Source organism: Biomphalaria glabrata, chromosome 7, assembly GCF_947242115.1.
Source record: "Biomphalaria glabrata chromosome 7, xgBioGlab47.1, whole genome shotgun sequence".
Lineage (NCBI taxonomy): Eukaryota > Metazoa > Mollusca > Gastropoda > Planorbidae > Biomphalaria > Biomphalaria glabrata.
Window position 1 is genome coordinate 34,929,745 of NC_074717.1, and position 19,992 is coordinate 34,949,736.

Here is a 19,992-nt window from a genome sequence, read left to right on the forward strand (position 1 = left end):
TGTAGTCACAGATATAAGGAACTAATTAATGTAAAAAATGCTTTTGAAACGCAAAATTGAAGGTTAATTTTAGTATATAATGAAATCAAAGGATCTTCTTTTGTATTTTCATGTGTCAAAGTAAAAAACTATATGCGCAAAGTGTATTTCTTAAAATTAGATCTAGGTCTAAATCCTTTCTATCTTTTCTCATGTCAACATTGTAGACATGGCCTAGATCCATAAAATACTATAGCTGTAATAGAGTCGGACAACTTTATTTTTTTTTGAGGGTATTAAGTTTGTTTTAGGGCTACAATACATACACTACGGTCTAAGTTGGTACCCAAGGAACATTCCTGCCTAGTTTTATCAAGATTGGTCAAGCGGTTTTGATGTCTATAAGTAACATACATACATACACCACACATTCTACTTTATAATATAGATTAATTAAATTAAAATGATATTAATAAACAGGAAGCAAAAGATAGTTAGATAGAGTGTGTGTGAGAGATAAAGAGAGAGAGAGAGAGAGAGAGAGATTGCAGAGAAAAGAAAAACTGGTGAGAGAGAAAGAGAGAGACAAAAAAAAAACAACAACGTGAAGAGCGCTGGTGTGGTTGAAGAACGAGTCACTACACACCAGCTGTGGTAGCCCAACAGTTGAAGGTCTTTGAGTAACAGCTTGACCTGTTCGATACCAGATAAATTAAAAAAACAACAACAACAAAAACTGAAAGAACACACTCACTAACGTTTACACGCCCACATGTTTCACACACCAACACAGTTGCACCGCATACATTATAAATGATAATCGAAACACACACACACACACTTACAAAATATTCGTCTCCGAAAAAAACAGAAAACAAAGTTAAACCCTCAACATTTTATTATCATCTGGCAGTTCATTATCAATATAGTAAGACGATATCTACCGGCGTCAGAGGCGAGTCTTTAGGTATGGTATACCCCCCCCCTCCTGTTTTTAGTTTAAGCTATTCACAAGAACACCAGAGTTTTTCTCTTCTCGGCGCATTTGGGACCTGTGTGAGAAGGCCTGACCACTGACCTGCAACGTCACAACTTGTGGGCAGTTTAGACCAATATCTCGTTGCCACGTCGTACAGACCTATGACCTAACGGATGATCTCGACTTGTGATACATTTCCATTGTTGTGTCTCTCTACCCTGACAACGTGATACACAAAGGAATAACAGACTTTACATATAGCATAAAAAAACTGCCCACAGGTTGTGACGTTGCAGGTCAGTGTTTAGGCCCTTTATAACGGATGATCTCGACATTTCCCTTGTTGTGTCTCTCTACCCTGACAACGTGAAACAAAAAGGAATAACAGACTTGACATATAGCATCAAAAAATGAATCTTGAGTTTTCGATTCCTACTATTAACACACAATTTCGTTATAGTCAAACATTGGAATTATTTCCTTCGACAAATATTAATGCTCCTATCGAGCTGAAAGTTGGCACATAAACTCGCGCCGAGTGATAACACATTTTATAAAACATTTAAGAAGATACTTCATTAATTATGCAATCTATTACGATTTTACTTTACTGTTAAAGCCTAATGTTCCATCTATGGAGACACAGGAGAAATAACAATATTGTTATAGTCAAATATTGTTTTTTTTTTCTTAATATCCCTTTTGCTTATGGTCGCTCTCATGCAAAGGTATGACATAACAAAGAGATAATAGTCGTTATGCATCGAGACATTATAGGAAAATGAAACGTTTAAATGGAAGGAAAATAATTATTTAAACATAAAATAGGAATTGCTTTTTTTTTTAATTTGTTATATTAATTTGTCCATAGATCTTAAAGCATTGGCACCTAACTGCGGTTAGGAATCGGAGTAAGCCTTCAACTAAAAAAATACTCAGAAAGACACAAAGATAAAGGCACATTCCTCGTTTCATATGCTAAGGTGAATACCAACAAATGCTCCTTCTTCCCCTAGTGCTATTAGAGAATTGGCTGCCTGAGTCAGCCAGGAATATATTATTAGCATGCATGACTAGATTGACCTGGGAATCCAAGTAGAACGTAATCATCCTTTTAAAAATAATGTTTGTATTTTATAAGATAAGATAGGATGTCAAAAGATGTCATTGGGGATAAGCTCCTTTAGTTTTTAAAATGCTCCTAAATAGCAGGCGTATCAAAAAGGCACTGAGAACCAAGTCCAGTAGCTGACCTGCACGTCTGGCTAAGTCCGACGAAACTGCCCTGGCAGGTGAAGTGATGATAGGCGGATACTAGGCGCCCTTAATTGGTTGACCTCGACCTACATGATAGGCGGATACTAGGCGCCCTTAATTAGTTGCCTAAACCTTGACATACATGGGATAAAACATCAACAACATTTTCAGCCATTTACATTGTAGGCACGTTTGCCACTTCTGCTATGTACCTCCAGAAGGTTAAAAGGTGGAGAAGTTTGTAACTGGATTGTTGAAAGGTTAGAGAAAGTGAAACAAGAGAGAAAGAGAGAGGGAGAGAAATCAAATAAGAAATAAGAAAGAGAGAGAAAGAGATAATGTAAAAAAGAGAGAAAGAGAGAAATCCAGTACGATAAAGAGATTAAATAAGAGAGTAAGAAAGAGAGAGAGAGAGAGAGAAAGAACGAGAGGAAAATAGAATAAAAAAGAGAAAGAGAGAAAGTGACAGTAAAAGTGTATGTGTGTGCGTGAGAGAGAAAGGGGGGGGGAGAGAAAACTATTGATGGCGAACTGTATTTTAAAACAGAGCCCTTTTATTAAATGCTTTAATCTCATTAATCGTTCATGTACAAACTTGACTTCAGCTGTTACATTCTATTTCTAGGCGTGGTTGTATGATGAATAAATAAATATTTGATATCATCTTCCTGGCGACACTAAAGTCTGTGTGTTCATTCACACAAAACATAAATTGTGGAGAAAAAAAAGTTGTGGGCCTTGTTTGGAGAGACCCCCAGATACAGCCACTTGATGAGTGAATACATAACAGAAATATACAAGTCTAAAATCCCCCCGGGCATTCACACGAGAGGGCCCCAAAATGAGTTTCCAAATTTTATTTTTAAATTAAATATTAGTCCATTATTTCATGTCATGATGTCGAATGTCAAAATGCAGGGGCCTCTAAATAGGTCGCCCCGGGCCCCCAACTCCATTGCTACGCCACTGAGAGAGAGAGAGAAAGAGAGAGAGAGAGAGGAAGCGAAAATATTTGACTCTTTCTTTTTCCTCAAGGTATGCAATAGGAGTTTGCTAGCAAAGATACATCTAGATTCTAGATGTTTTTATTTAGAGTTTATCCACTCCTTGAAGCGGGGCTATTAGGTCTACAGAAATTTCTACTAAATAAACCATTGAGGCTCGGTTCGACGTACATGCGTTTAGGAAAATCATATTGCTACTAGACCTAAACAAAAAAAAGAGCACAATTGTTATGACAGACTTGAACAATTCTTCCCACAAACCTATGCAGGATTGTTGCCCTTTGCTGTAAGAAAACTTTGTGAATAGAACAACAGACTTCAATGCTTTGTTTGAAATTGCATAATAAATAGGTTACTGTATTCACTGTTATCATGGAATCTCCCAGCAAAGTTTGAGAAAAAAAAAAGGGGGTGGGTTGGAGACAGTGCAGAGAGACAGTCCATCAACTGTGGTATAGGTAACGCTATCAGCGCGTCTCTTTCTTTAGTCTTATGACAATTTACATCAGCCTCCTTGGCCTCACCCGCCACTGTTCTATAATTAACCAAAATGTCATGCTAGGGTAAAATGGCTTCAGGAGATGTTGACTGAGCCAACAGGTTGACAGGTTAACCTCCCCCCACCTTTTTTTCCCCCTCCTGGGACCGCTTGCCTTTTTCCTTTTCTCTTCTCTACGTTTTCTCTTCTTGTTTGAGCCCGGCCTTCTCCCTCTCTGCCTCTTTCAGCTTGGTATTCTCTGGCCTAGACGGTGGCTACACCATCCTCGCCACTTTAAACATTTAGATCTACTTGCCCTTTTCGCTAAAATGTAGGCTTCTTCATAAAGAGAAATGTAGAGACAAGGGAGATAATCCCCTTTAATATGTGTCGTGGCACTGAGAAAGGGGAGTTAAAGCGTACTTTTGGTTTGATTATGATTAAAATTGGTTAAATATATGCTTCGTGGTGAAACAAACATAAAATTGAAATAGAGCTAATCTTCTTAGATTTTACATTGTTTAAAGCTAGTCAAAGTAAAACAGTGGTAAAACATTTAAGAACAACCAAAAATTGATTGGATTTACTTAGTCTGTCGGGCTCATGACTAATAGTGACTAGTGAACCAATCATTGATTAATTCACTAGTGAACTGATGTCAATTGTGGAACCAAATGACTGGTGAACCAATTAACTGGTAAACTGGTTAATCGTTGAACCAAATGACTGGTGAACAATTGACTGGTAAACTGGTTAATCGTTGAACCAAATGACTGGTGAACAATTGACTAATTTACCAATCATTGGTAACGAATTTTCATTTGACCAGTTACCTGTTAGCCATTTGCAGTGATTCCAAAACTGTAAGTTACACAGAATGAAACATTTTTATTTATTTGTATCAAAGCCCTCTCTGTAGTTTGTGATAAATGAATAAGTGAATGAAAAGTAACCAACGTATACAATTCAATGAGTTGAGTAGATAAATAGGGTATTTATTGTAGTGATGGCATTATGAACACAGAATTAGGAATAAATAATAAATAGTTAGCGATATGCTAGTTACAGACTTATTGAAGATATGGCATCATATGCTAATAATTTTAATAATCTAAAACAATCACATGTCGGTGTCATAATTGTATATACGTCAATACATTTTATCCGATAATAAATAATGTACTATACGTTTTGAAATACCATTATACTATAACAAGTGTTATATGATTGAAAAGAGCATGGGAAGTAACTGGTATATTGCAATTATAACATATTGCTTGCGTTTTTGCCTCCCTTAACCATCTTTATTCTAGCCTCCCTTGTTGTTTTTGTCATAGTTGCAATACATATATAACATAATAAATAATACAATTAATTACAATTCAACATTATTGAATAAAAAATCACGAAAGAATCATTGTCAAAAAATCCATGTCAATGTTATAATTACACAACCTCACAACCGATTCTGAAATTTAATTTAAGGGAAAAACATTCTCCCTTTGCGTCATTCCCAGAATGTCAAATTGTAAAGTTCTAGTCGTCATTAAATGAAGTGACAAAGGTCTAAATAAGTTACTGCAGCGTCAAGAGTATTTCATTGTCCGTACCCCCACGTTTTCCACTATAAAGTTAAGCCTATTCAACAACAATGGAGACCAATGACAGCAGAATATGTACAGACATTGATAATATCAAAAAAAGGGGAAAGGGGGGGGGAACTGAAATAATAGACAAAGGCTAAGGGATGGGTGAAGGTGAATGTTTCATGAGCAACCCAAATAAACGACCCTTCTTTACTTTAAATATTGTACTAGTGTCTGCAAACTGTTTCTCATAATGGGACAAGCTTGTGCTAATTCATTCTATACTCTTTGGTGCAATTCATCTGGGCGTACCTAAGATCTGTCAGTTTAGTTTATTTTGTTCAGTTCATCTAGGCATGTGTTCAGTCTAGTCTAATTTCTTTGGTTCAGTTCATCTAGGCATGTGTTCAGTCTAGTCTAAATTCTTTGGTTCAGTTCATCTAGGCATGTGTTCAGTCTAGTCTAATTTCTTTGGTTCAGTTCATCTAGGCATGTGTTCAGTCTAGTCTAAATTCTTTAGTTCAGTTCATCTAGGCATGTGTTCAGTCTAGTCTAATTTCTTTGGTTCAGTTCATCTAGGCATGTGTTCAGTCTAGTCTAAATTCTTTGGTTCAGTTCATCTAGGCATGTGTTCAGTCTAGTCTAATTTCTTTGGTTCAGTTCATCTAGGCATGTGTTCAGTCTAGTCTAATTTCTTTGGTTCAGTTCATCTAGGCATGTGTTCAGTCTAGTCTAATTTCTTTGGTTCAGTTCATCTAGGAATGTGTTCAGTCTAGTCTGGTTCAGTTCACGATGGCTTATATTCAGCTTCACCTCACTTGAAACACTTTGACGCTGCTCAGATTCTCATCATTGTTCTGCAAGAAATGTTGCGATGAGAGCTTGCAGTGATACGCCGGACTGAATGACCACTGGCTAATGTTGGCGATGAACAAAGGCCTGCCTGTCTTGGTCAGCGCCACGTCTCCATTCTTCAGAAACTGACCAACAAATCCTTCACCACTCATTGTTGTAGCGGTGTCTGCTTGAAGTAGGGGGAGATAAACTTCCAGAGTTTTACCGCCATTTACAGTATCGTAGTCTGTAAGAACCAAACAATATAAAACAATAACAAGGAAGAAACGATAACGTTTACCCGAAACAAAATTTCTGAAGAATCTAAAAAATTATAATAATTTAAATATGCCTAGTTATTTACATGTAATAAATGTTTTTTTTTAAAACTATAATAGCTTTTGATGTTGAAGGGTGATAACCCTAATATAAGTAAGGTCTACATGGATTGCGTAGTAGCCTACTAACCTGCAATGGTATTTCCAAAAATAATAGCTGGTTTATTTCTCAATCCTTGACACCTTGCCAGGTCAGTTACTACACGTAGTTCATGACCTTGATCCAATGCCCGGGCTATTGATCTGTAACTGGGCAGTTTGTGTGGTTTGTCTTTTTGGTTGGTAAAGATTTTCACGCCGCCATAGCTGTGATAAGAAAACCGAAAGACTTAGCTGCTGTTTGTCATTGTGACTATTCATGTCTGTTTAAAGGTATTGATTGCGATTAAAGACATTTTTCCCTGAACCAAAACTTTTAAAGGCACCTAACACACACCGTTTTTTAGTTTACTTGGAGGAAAATAGTGGAGGGGCATTAGAGAGAGATGAAACCAGTACCTCCGCCTCCTTCTGTACATACAAGTGATTTACGTATCTCTTTATCTTATTAATAATAATGGCAATGTTTTGTTTTTTTTTTTCGTTTCTTTCTATCAACCAATTTTTTTTTTATGAGACCTTCGGTCTAGGTCAGTAGTACTGCTGGCATATATGAAAACACTTGGCAGAAACTGACTCCGAAAGAGAAAGCTGGAGAACTCTTAGAAAGGTCGCGACCCATAGATCTAGATCTACTTTTGTAACATGAGGAAAGATTGTCTCCGAAGAACGGCCCAGATGACAAATATAAATAGACCATCAAACTACAGCGTTATTCAGGACAAAATATGAAGGTCACACGAGGGCTTTCTTCGTATCTACGTTCAATACTGCACTTTTCATAATCTTCTAAGAAAATATCTAATAATATAATTGTATATATAATATAATTGTACATTATCTATCACACTAATACATATATATATATAAGCTTCTTACCCTTTTTGGTCGTCATAGAGTCTACATTCAAACATGTACTCCTTCTTCATCTTGTTGGTATCCAGATAACTTTTGGTGACCTTGACATTCAATCGACCTCCTCTAAGCAAAGTAAGTTCGCGCGTTAAAATTTGAGAACCTGTGAAAGAGACAAAGGTTTTTGAGTTTTAGTTCTGAGAACATCTACATCTAGGCCTAGGCAGTAACTGAATTGAATATAAAGATACTATATATTATTATTTATTACACACAGTGGAAGGTCTGATACATAATAATTACACAATAAAAGGCTTTATAAATGGGAAGGTATGTCTTATTCTGATTCACAGCTACACATAAAGGAGAAAGTAGGACTACTTTTATCACAGCTACATATAAACGGGGAAGCAGGTCTAGTGCTGATTCAATACTACATATAAACGAAAAAGCAGGACTAGTTCTATCACAGCTACATATAAACGAAAAAAGCAGGACTAGTTCTATCACAGCTACATATAAACGAAAAAAGCAGGACTAGTTCTATCACAGCTACATATAAACGAAAAAGCAGGACTAGTTCTATCACAGCTACATATAAACGAAAAAGCAGGACTAGTTCTATCACAGCTACATATAAACGAAAAAAGCAGGACTAGTTCTATCACAGCTACATATAAACGAAAAAGCAGGACTAGTTCTATCACAGCTACATATAAACGAAAAAGCAGGACTAGTTCTATTACAGCTACATATAAACGAAAAAAGCAGGACTAGTTCTATCACAGCTACATATAAACGAAAAATCAGGACTAGTTCTATTACAGCTACATATAAACGAAAAAGCAGGACTAGTTCTATTATAGCTGTATATTAATAGTGAAGCAGGACTAGTTCTATTATAGCTATATATTAATGGTGAAGCAGGACTAGTTCTATTATACCTTGTGACGCTGTGACCGTTTTCTTTGTCACAAACTGGACATAGTCTGTTCTGTCGTTTATCCCCCCATCCTGTCTGACGAAAATGAAATCCTTCACACGTCCACCAAAGGACATTCTGTCCAGCATGATCTGTTGGGGCATGGAACAGGCGGAGAGTTCCACGCGATACGTGACGTCGTAGCCTGCGTTTAAGGCAGCGGACACTTGCTGAAAATTTCTGAGAATCCTTGTGTGGCTACCACTGTCTGGCCCGTCGGGCGTTCTCTCCGACTTGGACTCTCGCCTTCTCTCTAAAGACTTTGTCTGTATGGCACGCCTGCCTTTCAATTTGGTTGAAGTGACCTGTTCTTCAAAAGAGTCTCGCTGTGGCATTTCTGAGGCTTTCACTTTTTGAAAGATGTAAGGAACTTTAACTTCCAAAACTTGGTTGCCATTCTTGATATTATACCAGCCTTCAGTCAAGTGAAGCTTGTCAGATGTTAAGGTCATCGACACACCGATATGAACCTGGGAAGGAATAAAACAAAATTATTGAAAGTTGAAATCGGATGGACAAAAGAAAAAAAATACTTAAAAAAAACAGAGCTTATATAAGGGGAATAATTTTGCATTTAAAACTACTATATATCTTAATAATGTAGAATGTATTTCCCTTTTTCTATATCGAACAAAATAATTGATTACCAATAATTAATCGACTAACTGGTTAATTGGTTCATGTGTTGTTAAATACAATAAATAATTGTTTAACGTTTCAACTTGATCCGAGAATGAGGTGTCTTAATACTGAAGGAATTATCTCCTTTTTGTTGGTAAAGACAATAATTAATTACCAGTAGTTAATTGGATTAATTTTTTTATTGATTGATGTTTTGATAGGCAAAATAAATAATTGTGTAAATGTTTCAAATTGATCTGAGAATGGATCTGTGATAGAAAACGTGTTAAACATTTGTACCAGACAGACAGAGTGAGTTGATAGAAGCTTTGTAATATTTTGCTAATTGCTTTTTGTAATTTTTGTTTAACCAGTTTAGAAGACATTGTCTTATTCCATCTTTGAGATAAAGATATTCTTGTTAATCACTGGTTTCACAAAGAAAATTGAAGCTCAATATTTCTGCAATCTTATGCAGCTTTTATTAACTAAAATGGTGTAGAAAAAAAAACATTTATCATTCTAAATAAACTTTTCTCCTGCTGTAAACTCTGGTTTAAAATGTTTTCCGAAATTCGGTTTCAAAATCAATTAAGTGTACCCTTTCTTGGTTTTAAAATCTAAAATCAATTTAGCGTACTCTTTGTTCAAAATTTAGTTTTTTAAATCGCTTTTCTTATTTGCTTGCAGACGCATGCTAGGTCTCCCGAGTTTATACCTAACGAGAGAGATTATGAAATAGGCTTCAAAAAGCTCCATAAACGAAACAATATATATACCAATGATGACCAACCTGCTCTTTGCCAAGAGAACCAATACACTTGGGACCCGTCATACCCACGAAAGTCTTCTCGCCGATCCTCTTCCAGAACATGTCACATGCCTTATATGTAAGTAGTTCCGCAGAACTGACATTCTGCTTCTCGAGTACCAAAGCAACAAGCTCTGCGCCCATGCTATAAATGGAGGACTTTGGTTCTATGCGAACCGAATTGTTCCTTAGTTTGTATGTCCTCATCCTGAACACGTTGATAGTGGAGTCAAAAACAAAGCTGTAGAAACCGGATCTGAAAGGGTCAGCGGAAAATTTAGTGAAATCCTGAAAGTAAATGGTCAGGGAGTCGTTGAACAGTGAGGATGTCACGAGAAAGAACTCCGAGCGGATGAGGAGGCTCCTCTTGTTGGGAGGCAGCCCCCTCTGAGCGAGTTTGTGGTACTGGTGAAGGTTGCTGTAGCTTCCTGGAAACAAAGACGCCAGAATTTCGATGTCGTTCTTGAGAAGTTTTTCTTTATCCTGAGTTTGCGAGCTACTTTCTGCCAACTGCAAAATGAAGCTACCCAACAAAACTATAAGTAGAATCGAATGAATGTTCACATGTCGTGTTAAACTTGAACGTTTTCTCTTGTAACAAACAGCCATTTTATCACGGAAACTAGTTCTTTATTGATAGTATAGCCTGTGATGTATCGGAATAACTATCAATGTTTGTTTTTTTCACTTTGTGTCTTAAAACTAAATTTAAAAAGTCCTGCTAAGAAGAATACTGAAGTTATTTTTAAAAGAAAAAACACTTTTTTTCGTTAATTAGAAAAGTAATTCTTAACCTAGTCACCTTGTCCTAAATCTACTCTAATGACCAACTGAACCAATGACTGTATGCCACTTGTATTATATAGCGGTGCCAGTGACGTCTGCTGCCGTCCTCAAATCCTGTCCAGTTGTGTCCACTTGACACTGTTTACTCACGTAGAACTCCCACGCAATCCAAGAATATATCCTTCCCTTCATGCTTATCTCCGCCCATTTCCTTTTTTTTTTTAAATATCGGCCCTTAAATAATTTAAACTCTTTTTTTTTCTTATTCATCATATTGAATGTATTTATTTAATGAAATCAAGTATCTGTTAACTGTACGTACATGTAGACACCTTGGCTAAGTGTGAAGCACACGATTTGTTATTGACAACTTTGACAAGTGCTGTGAGCGAAGCACAAGTTATGTAATGGGCAAGGGCTAGCGGTGAGCGAAGCACAAGTTATGTAATGGGCAAGTGCTGGCTGAGAGTGAAGCACAAGTTATGTAATGGACAAGTGTTGGCTGTGAGCGAAGCACAAGTTATGTAATGGGCAAGGGCTAGCGGTGAGCGAAGCACAAGTTATGTAATGGGCAAGTGCTGGCTGAGAGTGAAGCACAAGTTATGTAATGGACAAGTGTTGGCTGTGAGCGAAGCACAAGTTATGTAATGGACAAGTGCTGGCTGTGAGTGAAGCACAAGTTATGTAATGGGCAAGTGCTGGCTTTGAGCGAAGCACAAGTTATGTAATGGGCAACTTGGACAAATGCTGGCTTTGAGGGAGGCACAAGTTATACAATGGACAAATACTGACTGTGAATGTGCACACCTTGATTAATCCACGCGTGTTTAAGTGTTGAGGGTGTAAAATTAATTAGCCTATATTTGTTAAAATGTGATTCTGAATCAGTTGGGGTTCAGTTATATGACAATTATAGGCCTACATCATTGTTATTTCCCTATTTTTTTAATCTTTTTATATTTTCACTTTTGAAAAGAAAAGAAAATCGTTAGAACCCATGTAGAATGTGTGTCTAGTCTGGTCTCCTTAGTGTCGAGATATAAACAACAGCAATTCTCATTTCAACTTAAGTCCCACTGCAGTAGTTGGTACAAATACGCGTAGGACGTACCGTAATTATCGTATTTTTTAAGGTCTGAAATTAATAAGATAAAAAGAAAATACCTAACAACCCAGCAACATTGCATTAGACTTGGTTTTTAATAATTCTAATAGCGCTAAGATGCTGCTGTTAAATGTATACTTGGCTGCAGGTCTGTAGATGAACCAGCCTATTGTACGCCCTCATTAACTTGACTAATCCACTTGACAGATGCACAGAGCGTCTAATCAAACTGTTAAGCCAGCTCACCAAGATGGTAGATGATTAACTGAGAAAGTGCTGATAAGTTGAGGCTGAGCTTATTCTGAGCATCCGTGAGACCAGCACGTCACTGAGCATTAGAGACATGGTAGATTGACGTCTAAATTTCGTTGTGTGGTGCGGGTGTCGTTTTGAGTCTGTTTTATTAGAACCAGGTAAATGAGAACGAGGGACAGAAGAGAAAATGAGTGAGTGCCATCAGGGACTAAACTGTCACTAGACTAACATAACCAATCGCACGATCTTACCAAAGAAGCAGATCGAAATGCGAAGCATGAAGTGCAGTCTGTGTTCGTTGGTCACACGCAGATGTACACTCAAGTATATTCAAGACATGTCAGTTCTCTCCAAGTAACTTTGGTGAAACTTTGAAATGAATGCGGTGTAGATATGGGGCTCTTTATAAGTCCAGTGCTAATATGATTTTCGGATAATTAGAGCGTTAAACTGATTTAGGCCTACAATAAAACAGACTAGATAGTGAAAAAATGTATCCTTAACTTTAACTCAGTAAAAAAAAAAGAACACATCATTCTTCATAACAAAGTCATTCAGACACTTATTTTGGGGTCCCCCAAGAGAGTGGGGGCCCTAAACCGTAGCTTGTGTAAACTATACGTAAATTTTGCTCTGGTCTCCTTTGAGTTCCTCCACACATTTAAGAAGGACGTAATGGTCAACAGGGCTATTCCAAAGATTATTTAATTGTTAAAAAAAAATAAATGCACCTTTATATTTGTTTTTGAAATTCGATACCCATATAAACGTATACGTATTGTTTGTAGCATTTGGTCTGAAAATCTAACTTACTTACACACACACACACACACGCACGCACGCGCGCACACACACACACACACACACATACATACATACATACATACATACATACATACATCATGGGCGTAGCCAGGATTTTTTTTCGGGGGGGGGGGGTTTTGGGGGGTCCCCCCCCCAGCGAAATTTTTTTTTTATATGTATTTATGTGTGTGTACATATTCTTAATTGCATTCTGACCCTCCATTTTTTCGGAAGAATGTGCCATAGAATAGGTTCTTTCATGAATTAGTGGGAAAATTGTAGATTCCCCACCATTATTAGCAAGGGGGTCTGGGGGAGCGCTAGGAGCTCCCCCAGCGCGGGTCGAAGCCCCGCCGCCAACCACTATTTCTGGTATTGGAAGCCAACAAAATGCATATTCTGAGGTATATACACTGCATTTTCCTGCTATTAAAAAGTTTTATTTCAAAAACCTAATGTGCTATTCTTACTGACTTAGACCCTCCCGCGCCGTTCGGAGCATTTGACGTCAAGCTGTTTCCATAAAAATCTGTCACTGGTAATGTCTGAAGCCTCTTCCCACCTGCCGTGAGGACCTCAATGAATGAGTGGCGTCAAATGTAATAGGATATCATTGCAACTCTTCTTATGCGTAATTCATTTTGTCGGAGAACATGTCCCGCAAACCTCATGCGTCGCTCTCTCACAATCTTACTATGGGGTCGACTCCCAGTTCGGCATAGGATTTCCTTGATTTAAACCCGATCTCTATAACTGACTCCTAAAATCTCTCTTAGCCATCTTTGTTGAGCCACATTTAGTGTTTTTCAATTTCGGCAGATGACTATTCACTGCAGTTTATTAAGGGAGCCCTGCCACTGGTAAAAATGTGTAACCTCTCTTGAATACACTCTTGGAATTAAGTGACTGTAGTTTGCTTTAGATTTTATATCGAAAAGAGAAGTTGTATCGTCAAAATCATTTAAAGGGGTTTTAAACTTTAAAAAAAACGCCATCTGTAGAAGAGGGGTTTAAACTCAAAACCCCCGATTGGATTGGCTACGCTCAAATAATTTTAGTGTGTAATTTGCTTTTTTTTATATATTGAAGAGGTCTTTTTTAGCATCAAACCCCTCTGAAGGGGGGTTTAAACTCAAAACCCCTTTTGGCAACGCTCATAGCATTTTGAGTGCGTAATTTGCTTTTATTTATATTGAAGAGGTACTTTTTAGCTTCAAACTCCACTGGAGGGGGTTTAAACTCAAAAAACCTTTGACTACACTCGTAACATTTTGAGTTTATAATTTGCATTGTTTTTATTATTAAAGAGGTATTTTTTACCTTCTAACCCCGCTGAAGTGGGGTTCAAACTCAAAACTAAGTCAAAACCCATTTAGCTACGCTCATAACATTTTGAGTGCGTAATTAGCTTTTTTTTTTATATTGAAGAGGGGTTTATCTTAAATTTTGGAGGGGGTTTTAAAATCAAAATCTCCCTTAACTGTGCTCTTGGAATTAGGGGATTTTCGTTAGCATTTTTTGTTTGTTTTGTTTTATAGAAGAGGGGAAGTTAACTGCAAAAACCCCTGGTAGGGGGTTTAAAACTCAAAACCCCTGGTAGGGGGTTTTATACTCAAAACCCCTAGTAGGGGGTTTTAAACTCAAAACCCCTGGTAGGGGTTTTTAAACTCGAACCCCCCTGGTAGGGGTTTTTAAACTCGAACCCCCCGGTAGGGGTTTTTAAACTCGAACCCCCCCTGGTAGGGGGTTTTAAACTCAAAACCCCATTGGTTGTGCTGGGGCAAGTGATGGTTTAGTATTAAAATCTCACCTAAAATAAACAAAATCAAAGCAAAAAATCATTCACTAAATTCCGATCCCCCCCCAGGGTTTCATTTCGGGGGGGGGGGGGGGTTTGAACCCCCAACCCCCCCCCCCTGGCTACGCCCATGACATACATACATACATACATACATATATATACATATAATACATACACACATACATACATACATATATATACATATATATACATATATATATATATATATATATATATATATATATATATGAATCTACTCAAAACTGTTTTTAGCGGCCCCCGAAAGGGGAAAAGACGCTATTAGTTTTGTGCGAAATGTCTGTCCGTCTGTCCGTCTGACCGTCTGTCCGTCCGTCCCGTTTAGATCTCGTAAACTAGAAAAGAAATTGAAAATCCAACATCACAATATTTTAGACCATTCAAAGTTCTGATGCAACGGCTACTTTTTTTTTTCTGAAAGCGAAAAATTTAATTTTTAAAATCAGTTATGCACGCAGTTTTTGAAAGAGAAAAAGCTAATTAGTATGCATTTATAAGTTAGACCTAATTTAAAATGAATAGTAATCTTATAAACTTCATTTTTATGATCATTTTTTTTATTGCGGAAATTTTTTTTTTTTTTTTTTTTGAGGATTCGAATAAGAGATTTAGCCTTTTCAAAACAATTGGATCAATTATAAGACATCAGTTAGGCCAAGGGAAGCGCGGTGGCTGAGCGGTAAAGCGCTTGGCTTCCGAACTGGGGGTCCGGGTTCAAATCCTGGTGAAGACTGGGATTTTCGACTTTGGAATCTTTGGGCGCCTCTGAGTACACTCAGCTCTAATGGGTAAGTGACATTAGTTGGGGAAAAGTATAGGCGGTTGGTCGTTGTGCTGGCTACATGACACCCTCGCTAATCGTAGGCCACAAAAACAGATGAACTTTACATCATTTGTCCTATAGACCACAAGGTCTAAAAGGGGAACTAGTTAGGCCAGGTTCACATCTAACTTTACATTCACTTTCACCTATCCTTTGATCTGAGGGACCGTTGGGGCACTACACAAGATCTGTTAACCTTCTTTCTCCATTCTTATCTCTCATTTGTCTTTGAATAATTTCATTTGCATGTTCTTTCTGAAAATATTGAGGCCTGCCTGGATGGACCTTTTCGGGGGCCGATTTTGAGTTTGTGTTTCCACACAAACTGTCTTTTGTAACCTTGTTTTTTTCCTGTTAGGGTTTGTCCAAATAAAATATATTGCTCAAGAGAGTTTTGCGTTTCAGATTTTCTCGTTAAGATTCTTAATATATTAACTAGAGAGTCCGTTACAGACTTTCTTAACAAGATTCTTATTTGTGCTATTGGAAATATTTTTCTGGTTAGCGCAACTTTCATGCTTTTAGCATGCTCATGCTATGGTCCAATTACTTTTGTAGATCGGTGTGTGTGTGTGTGGGGGTGGTATCTGGGAGAAGATTTCCTTGCTACCTTTTCAAAGGCACAAAGATAAAGGTCACATTCCTCGTTCCATATGCTAGGACAAATTTGTACAAATACTCCTTCTTCCCTAGTGCTATTAGAGCATGGAATGGGTTGCCTTAGCTAGCCAAGAAAACCAGTGACTTGGCAGAATTTAGGTCATTGGTTCATATGCATGACTGAATGCATGACGCGTAGGACGTAATGATCTTCTTTTTTGAAGTAACGTCTGTATTATATAAGATAAGGCTATTAAAAAAAGATTGCTAGAGTCAAAATTCCATCGATTATGGAAGGCTGATGTGCTTTCCACTTAACTACCCAAGTAGGCCTACTTATAAAAAGTGATGTTTTTATAGTTATCTTTTTCAGCGAACAAACCAACTCTCTAAGCAAGGCTTACCCCCCTTAATTAGTACATTTCTATATGAAAACAAGTATTTCATTACGACTATGTGATAAAATAATTAGTTAATTTTTTGTTGATCAATTCGTGTGTTGTTATTGACAATGAATAAATGTGCAAAGTTTCAGTTTGATTCGAGAACAGAAAGTGGGAGAAATAACCTGTACAAAATTCCACCCAGACAGACAGAGTGAGTTGATAATGGATTTATAATAATAATCATCTTTAAACATGATATAAGTGAAGTAAAAATACAATTTATTGTGTCCCACGTCTCTCGCCTGTTCACATCTCAACTTTTACACCCGTATTTATAAGCTTGAACTACGACAGACCACCTCGTGATTTTATCAAAATCTATTCAGCCAACATAACCTTACAATCCGCCCACCTTTTCTCGTGGTTACATCAGAATTCAGAAACACGCATATGCTGCTATCATAGCTATGCATTAAAAAAACAACAACCTCTCAATAAGAAAAGCTTTGATTAGATTAAATATGCTCTTATATACAAGATTTATCATTAAAGATCAGTTCCTGCATCCGTGTAGCCAAACAAACTTTTTCTATCCAAACCACTGGCGGATCCAGAACTTTGAAGTGGGGGGGGGCGATTTTTTTCCAAACCCTAACCCTAACGCCCAGTAAACCCTAACCCTATGCATAAACGTGCGTAAAGCATATATATATATATATTGTTATGACTTTGCCATGCGCACCGCCATCCAAGATAGTGCAGAAAGAAGGTGCGCACTATCAGTGACCAGACAAGTCGGATGTTGACATAAGAGACTAACGATTTCCGCCCAAGTCTAGAGCCAATATGGAGATGCTGTACTCAAGGCAGATGCCCTTTGTGTTTGTCATGTCTCTCTGTAAATAAACGTCTATGTCCTCGTTGAGTTGCCTCCCTTAAGTTATTACAATTGGTTGTCAGAAGTGGGATTATAGGCAACTCAACGAGAGGAGGTAGGATTTACAATGGCAGCTTTGAAACGATTAGACCAACTCTCAGTTAGAGAGCTTAGGAAGGAACTTCGTAACCGATATGAGATAATTGGTGGTACCAAGGAGGTGCTTACAGCTCGTCTCCGGCAAGCCTTGATTGATGAAGACGAAGATCCGGAGACCTACCTATTTGAAATTGAACCGGAGATTTATGAGCTTATTGGCAAGATAAATGAAGCAATGTGTGAACAAATTAACAGTATGGGGAACAAGGTAGATAAAATGTTGTCTCAGCTGAAAGAAGGAGTTAACTCGTTGGTAAAGGAGCAGTTGCCTGTAGACTCGTTGGTCAAGAAGTTGCGTGGTCAAGACTGTGGTTGCACAAACAGTGGTGACGGAGACGCTGGGGATTTGAGCGCCGTCTGTGTCTGTGTTGTGGGCAAGTCTTGTGGTTGTGACTTTCAAGACGAGAAACGTGACAACGATTGCTGTGATGATTTCAACGAGATGTACCGAATCGAACGGAAAGAGACAAATGAAGAAACTGAAGACTGTTACGTGCCTGAAGCGTTTGTTCCTGTTGTACCTGTTACCAGTACCTTAACTGAAGTCTGTTACGTGCCTGAAGCGGATGTTCCTGTTGTACCTGTTACCAGTACCTTAACTGAAGTCTGTTATGTGCCTGAAGCGGATGTTCCTGTTGTACCTGTTACCAGTACCTTAACTGAAGTCTGTTATGTGCCTGAAGCGGATGTTCCTGTTGTACCTGTTACCAGTACCTCAATGAGCCTGACGGAGCAAGACAACGTTGGGTCTGCGTTCAAGCCTGTTGCTATGGACCTTCAAGACCTCTGCCTATCTGTCGGTGCTCACGAGGGAAATTCGAAGCTTGACAACAGCATCCAGAAGTTTACCATGAATGGTACGTGCGGCGCTTCACACGTAGAATTTAGATGCCAAGAAAACCACCAACAGCGCATATGTACTTCTACCATCATCATCGACATTGGCATAGATGAATGTCAATCAAATCACTCCAAATCTGAGCTGTCAAGAGAAAGACATTTTCCACTTGAACCTGAAGAGACCTATCTTCTGGACGTAAGACTGTTGTCTGAGGATGACTTCGGTGCATTGGACTTTGCTTGCAACGTGGCTGCAAGCGAACCTGAAGCTCCCTTGAGAGGCGTCTGTCGGGAAGGTCTGCTGAGACAGCGTGTCCGATCAACGGCTGTGCTGAAGAAAACAGTGCTCGACCCTATCTCTTTGTGTGGCAAACGGCCACGTCATTATCGCAACAACAGCCTGGTCAACTGGAGAAAGAGAAAGCGGCACTGGAGGAAAACAATGCGGATGGCTTCGTGGGGAACACGCTCCCTGCCGCCTGTGGCTCCCACTGATCGACCTCCACCTGAACTGTCAAACCTCAGCTACAGTGTTTCTTTTCGGGACGAAAAGTGCTAAGACGGGGGCAATGTTATGACTTTGCCATGCGCACCGCCATCCAAGATAGTGCAGAAAGAAGGTGCGCACTATCAGTGACCAGACAAGTCGGATGTTGACATAAGAGACTAACGATTTCCGCCCAAGTCTAGAGCCAATATGGAGATGCTGTACTCAAGGCAGATGCCCTTTGTGTTTGTCATGTCTCTCTGTAAATAAACGTCTATGTCCTCGTTGAGTTGCCTCCCTTAAGTTATTACAATATATATATTCGATATATGAGAATAAAATAAGACTGTTTCTCTTCTGCGAAAAAAAAACAGAAAAAAAACCCAGTCATGTTGAGGCCTTTCTCTTGCAAGCTTGGGGGTCTGTGAGAGCGCCAAAAGCGTTTTTCTGCATTTTTCACTGCAGAAATGCATTCTCCTGACATCTACAGCTCATTAATTATCAGTGGGGTTCGGGGCGAAGCCCCGACGCCAAAAGCGTTTTCTTGCTTTTTCACTGTAGAAACGCATTCTCCTGACATCTACAGCTCATTATTTATCAGTGGGGTTCGGGGCGAAGCCCCGACGCCAAAAGAGTTTTTCTGCATTTTTCACTGCAGAAACGCATTCTCCTGACCTACAGCTCATTATTCATTCCAATAATGTGGACAAATATTCTAATATGAATTTATAGTCCCTTAATACATTGCAAATACAACCGATATGTTCTTTGAAAAGATAATATACCCCACATATTTAGATTAAGGCTTTGAGGATCGCCGCCGAAAAAAAAAATTCGATTAATAATATTCAATAAAATTCAAGCATAAATTGTGAGTTATAGTCCTAAATTTATTTAACTAGAAAAATATGAGATAGAGTAAAGGTTGAAAAAAGTCGACTAGGAAAAGATTATCTGGCTTTTGAACTCATCTCAACCGTGACTGTTATATTGAAAAATTTCGTTTGAATTATAACTTTTCCAAAGCAAAGTCTTTCTTAAAATAGTTATTATAAATTCATGTGAAATTACACAAACTCTGTCTGAAAAGGGGAAGGGCGGTAAAATGAAAACGATTAATCCTCGCTCCTTTTTATAATTTCTGCTAATGATTGCCTTTTGCATTAAAGAATAGGGGTTGGGCGACACGATATAAGAATTTACTTTA

The 19,992-nt window shown here is 38.2% G+C and overlaps 1 protein-coding gene across 1 annotated transcript; it reads right to left on the reverse strand.

Moving 5' to 3' along the window:
- Nucleotides 1–4,671: 4,671 nt before the first annotated feature.
- LOC106069021 (uncharacterized) lies at nt 4,672–10,612 on the reverse strand. The gene is made up of 5 exons (XM_013228590.2): nt 9,806–10,612; nt 8,354–8,861; nt 7,434–7,572; nt 6,586–6,761; nt 4,672–6,364 (listed from the first exon to the last, which is right to left on the reverse strand). Exons 1-5 carry the CDS (start codon nt 10,430–10,432, stop codon nt 6,093–6,095), a joined length of 1,722 nt encoding a protein of 573 aa, XP_013084044.2. The 5' UTR covers nt 10,433–10,612; the 3' UTR covers nt 4,672–6,092.
- Between the last annotated feature and the right edge of the window lie 9,380 nt (nt 10,613–19,992).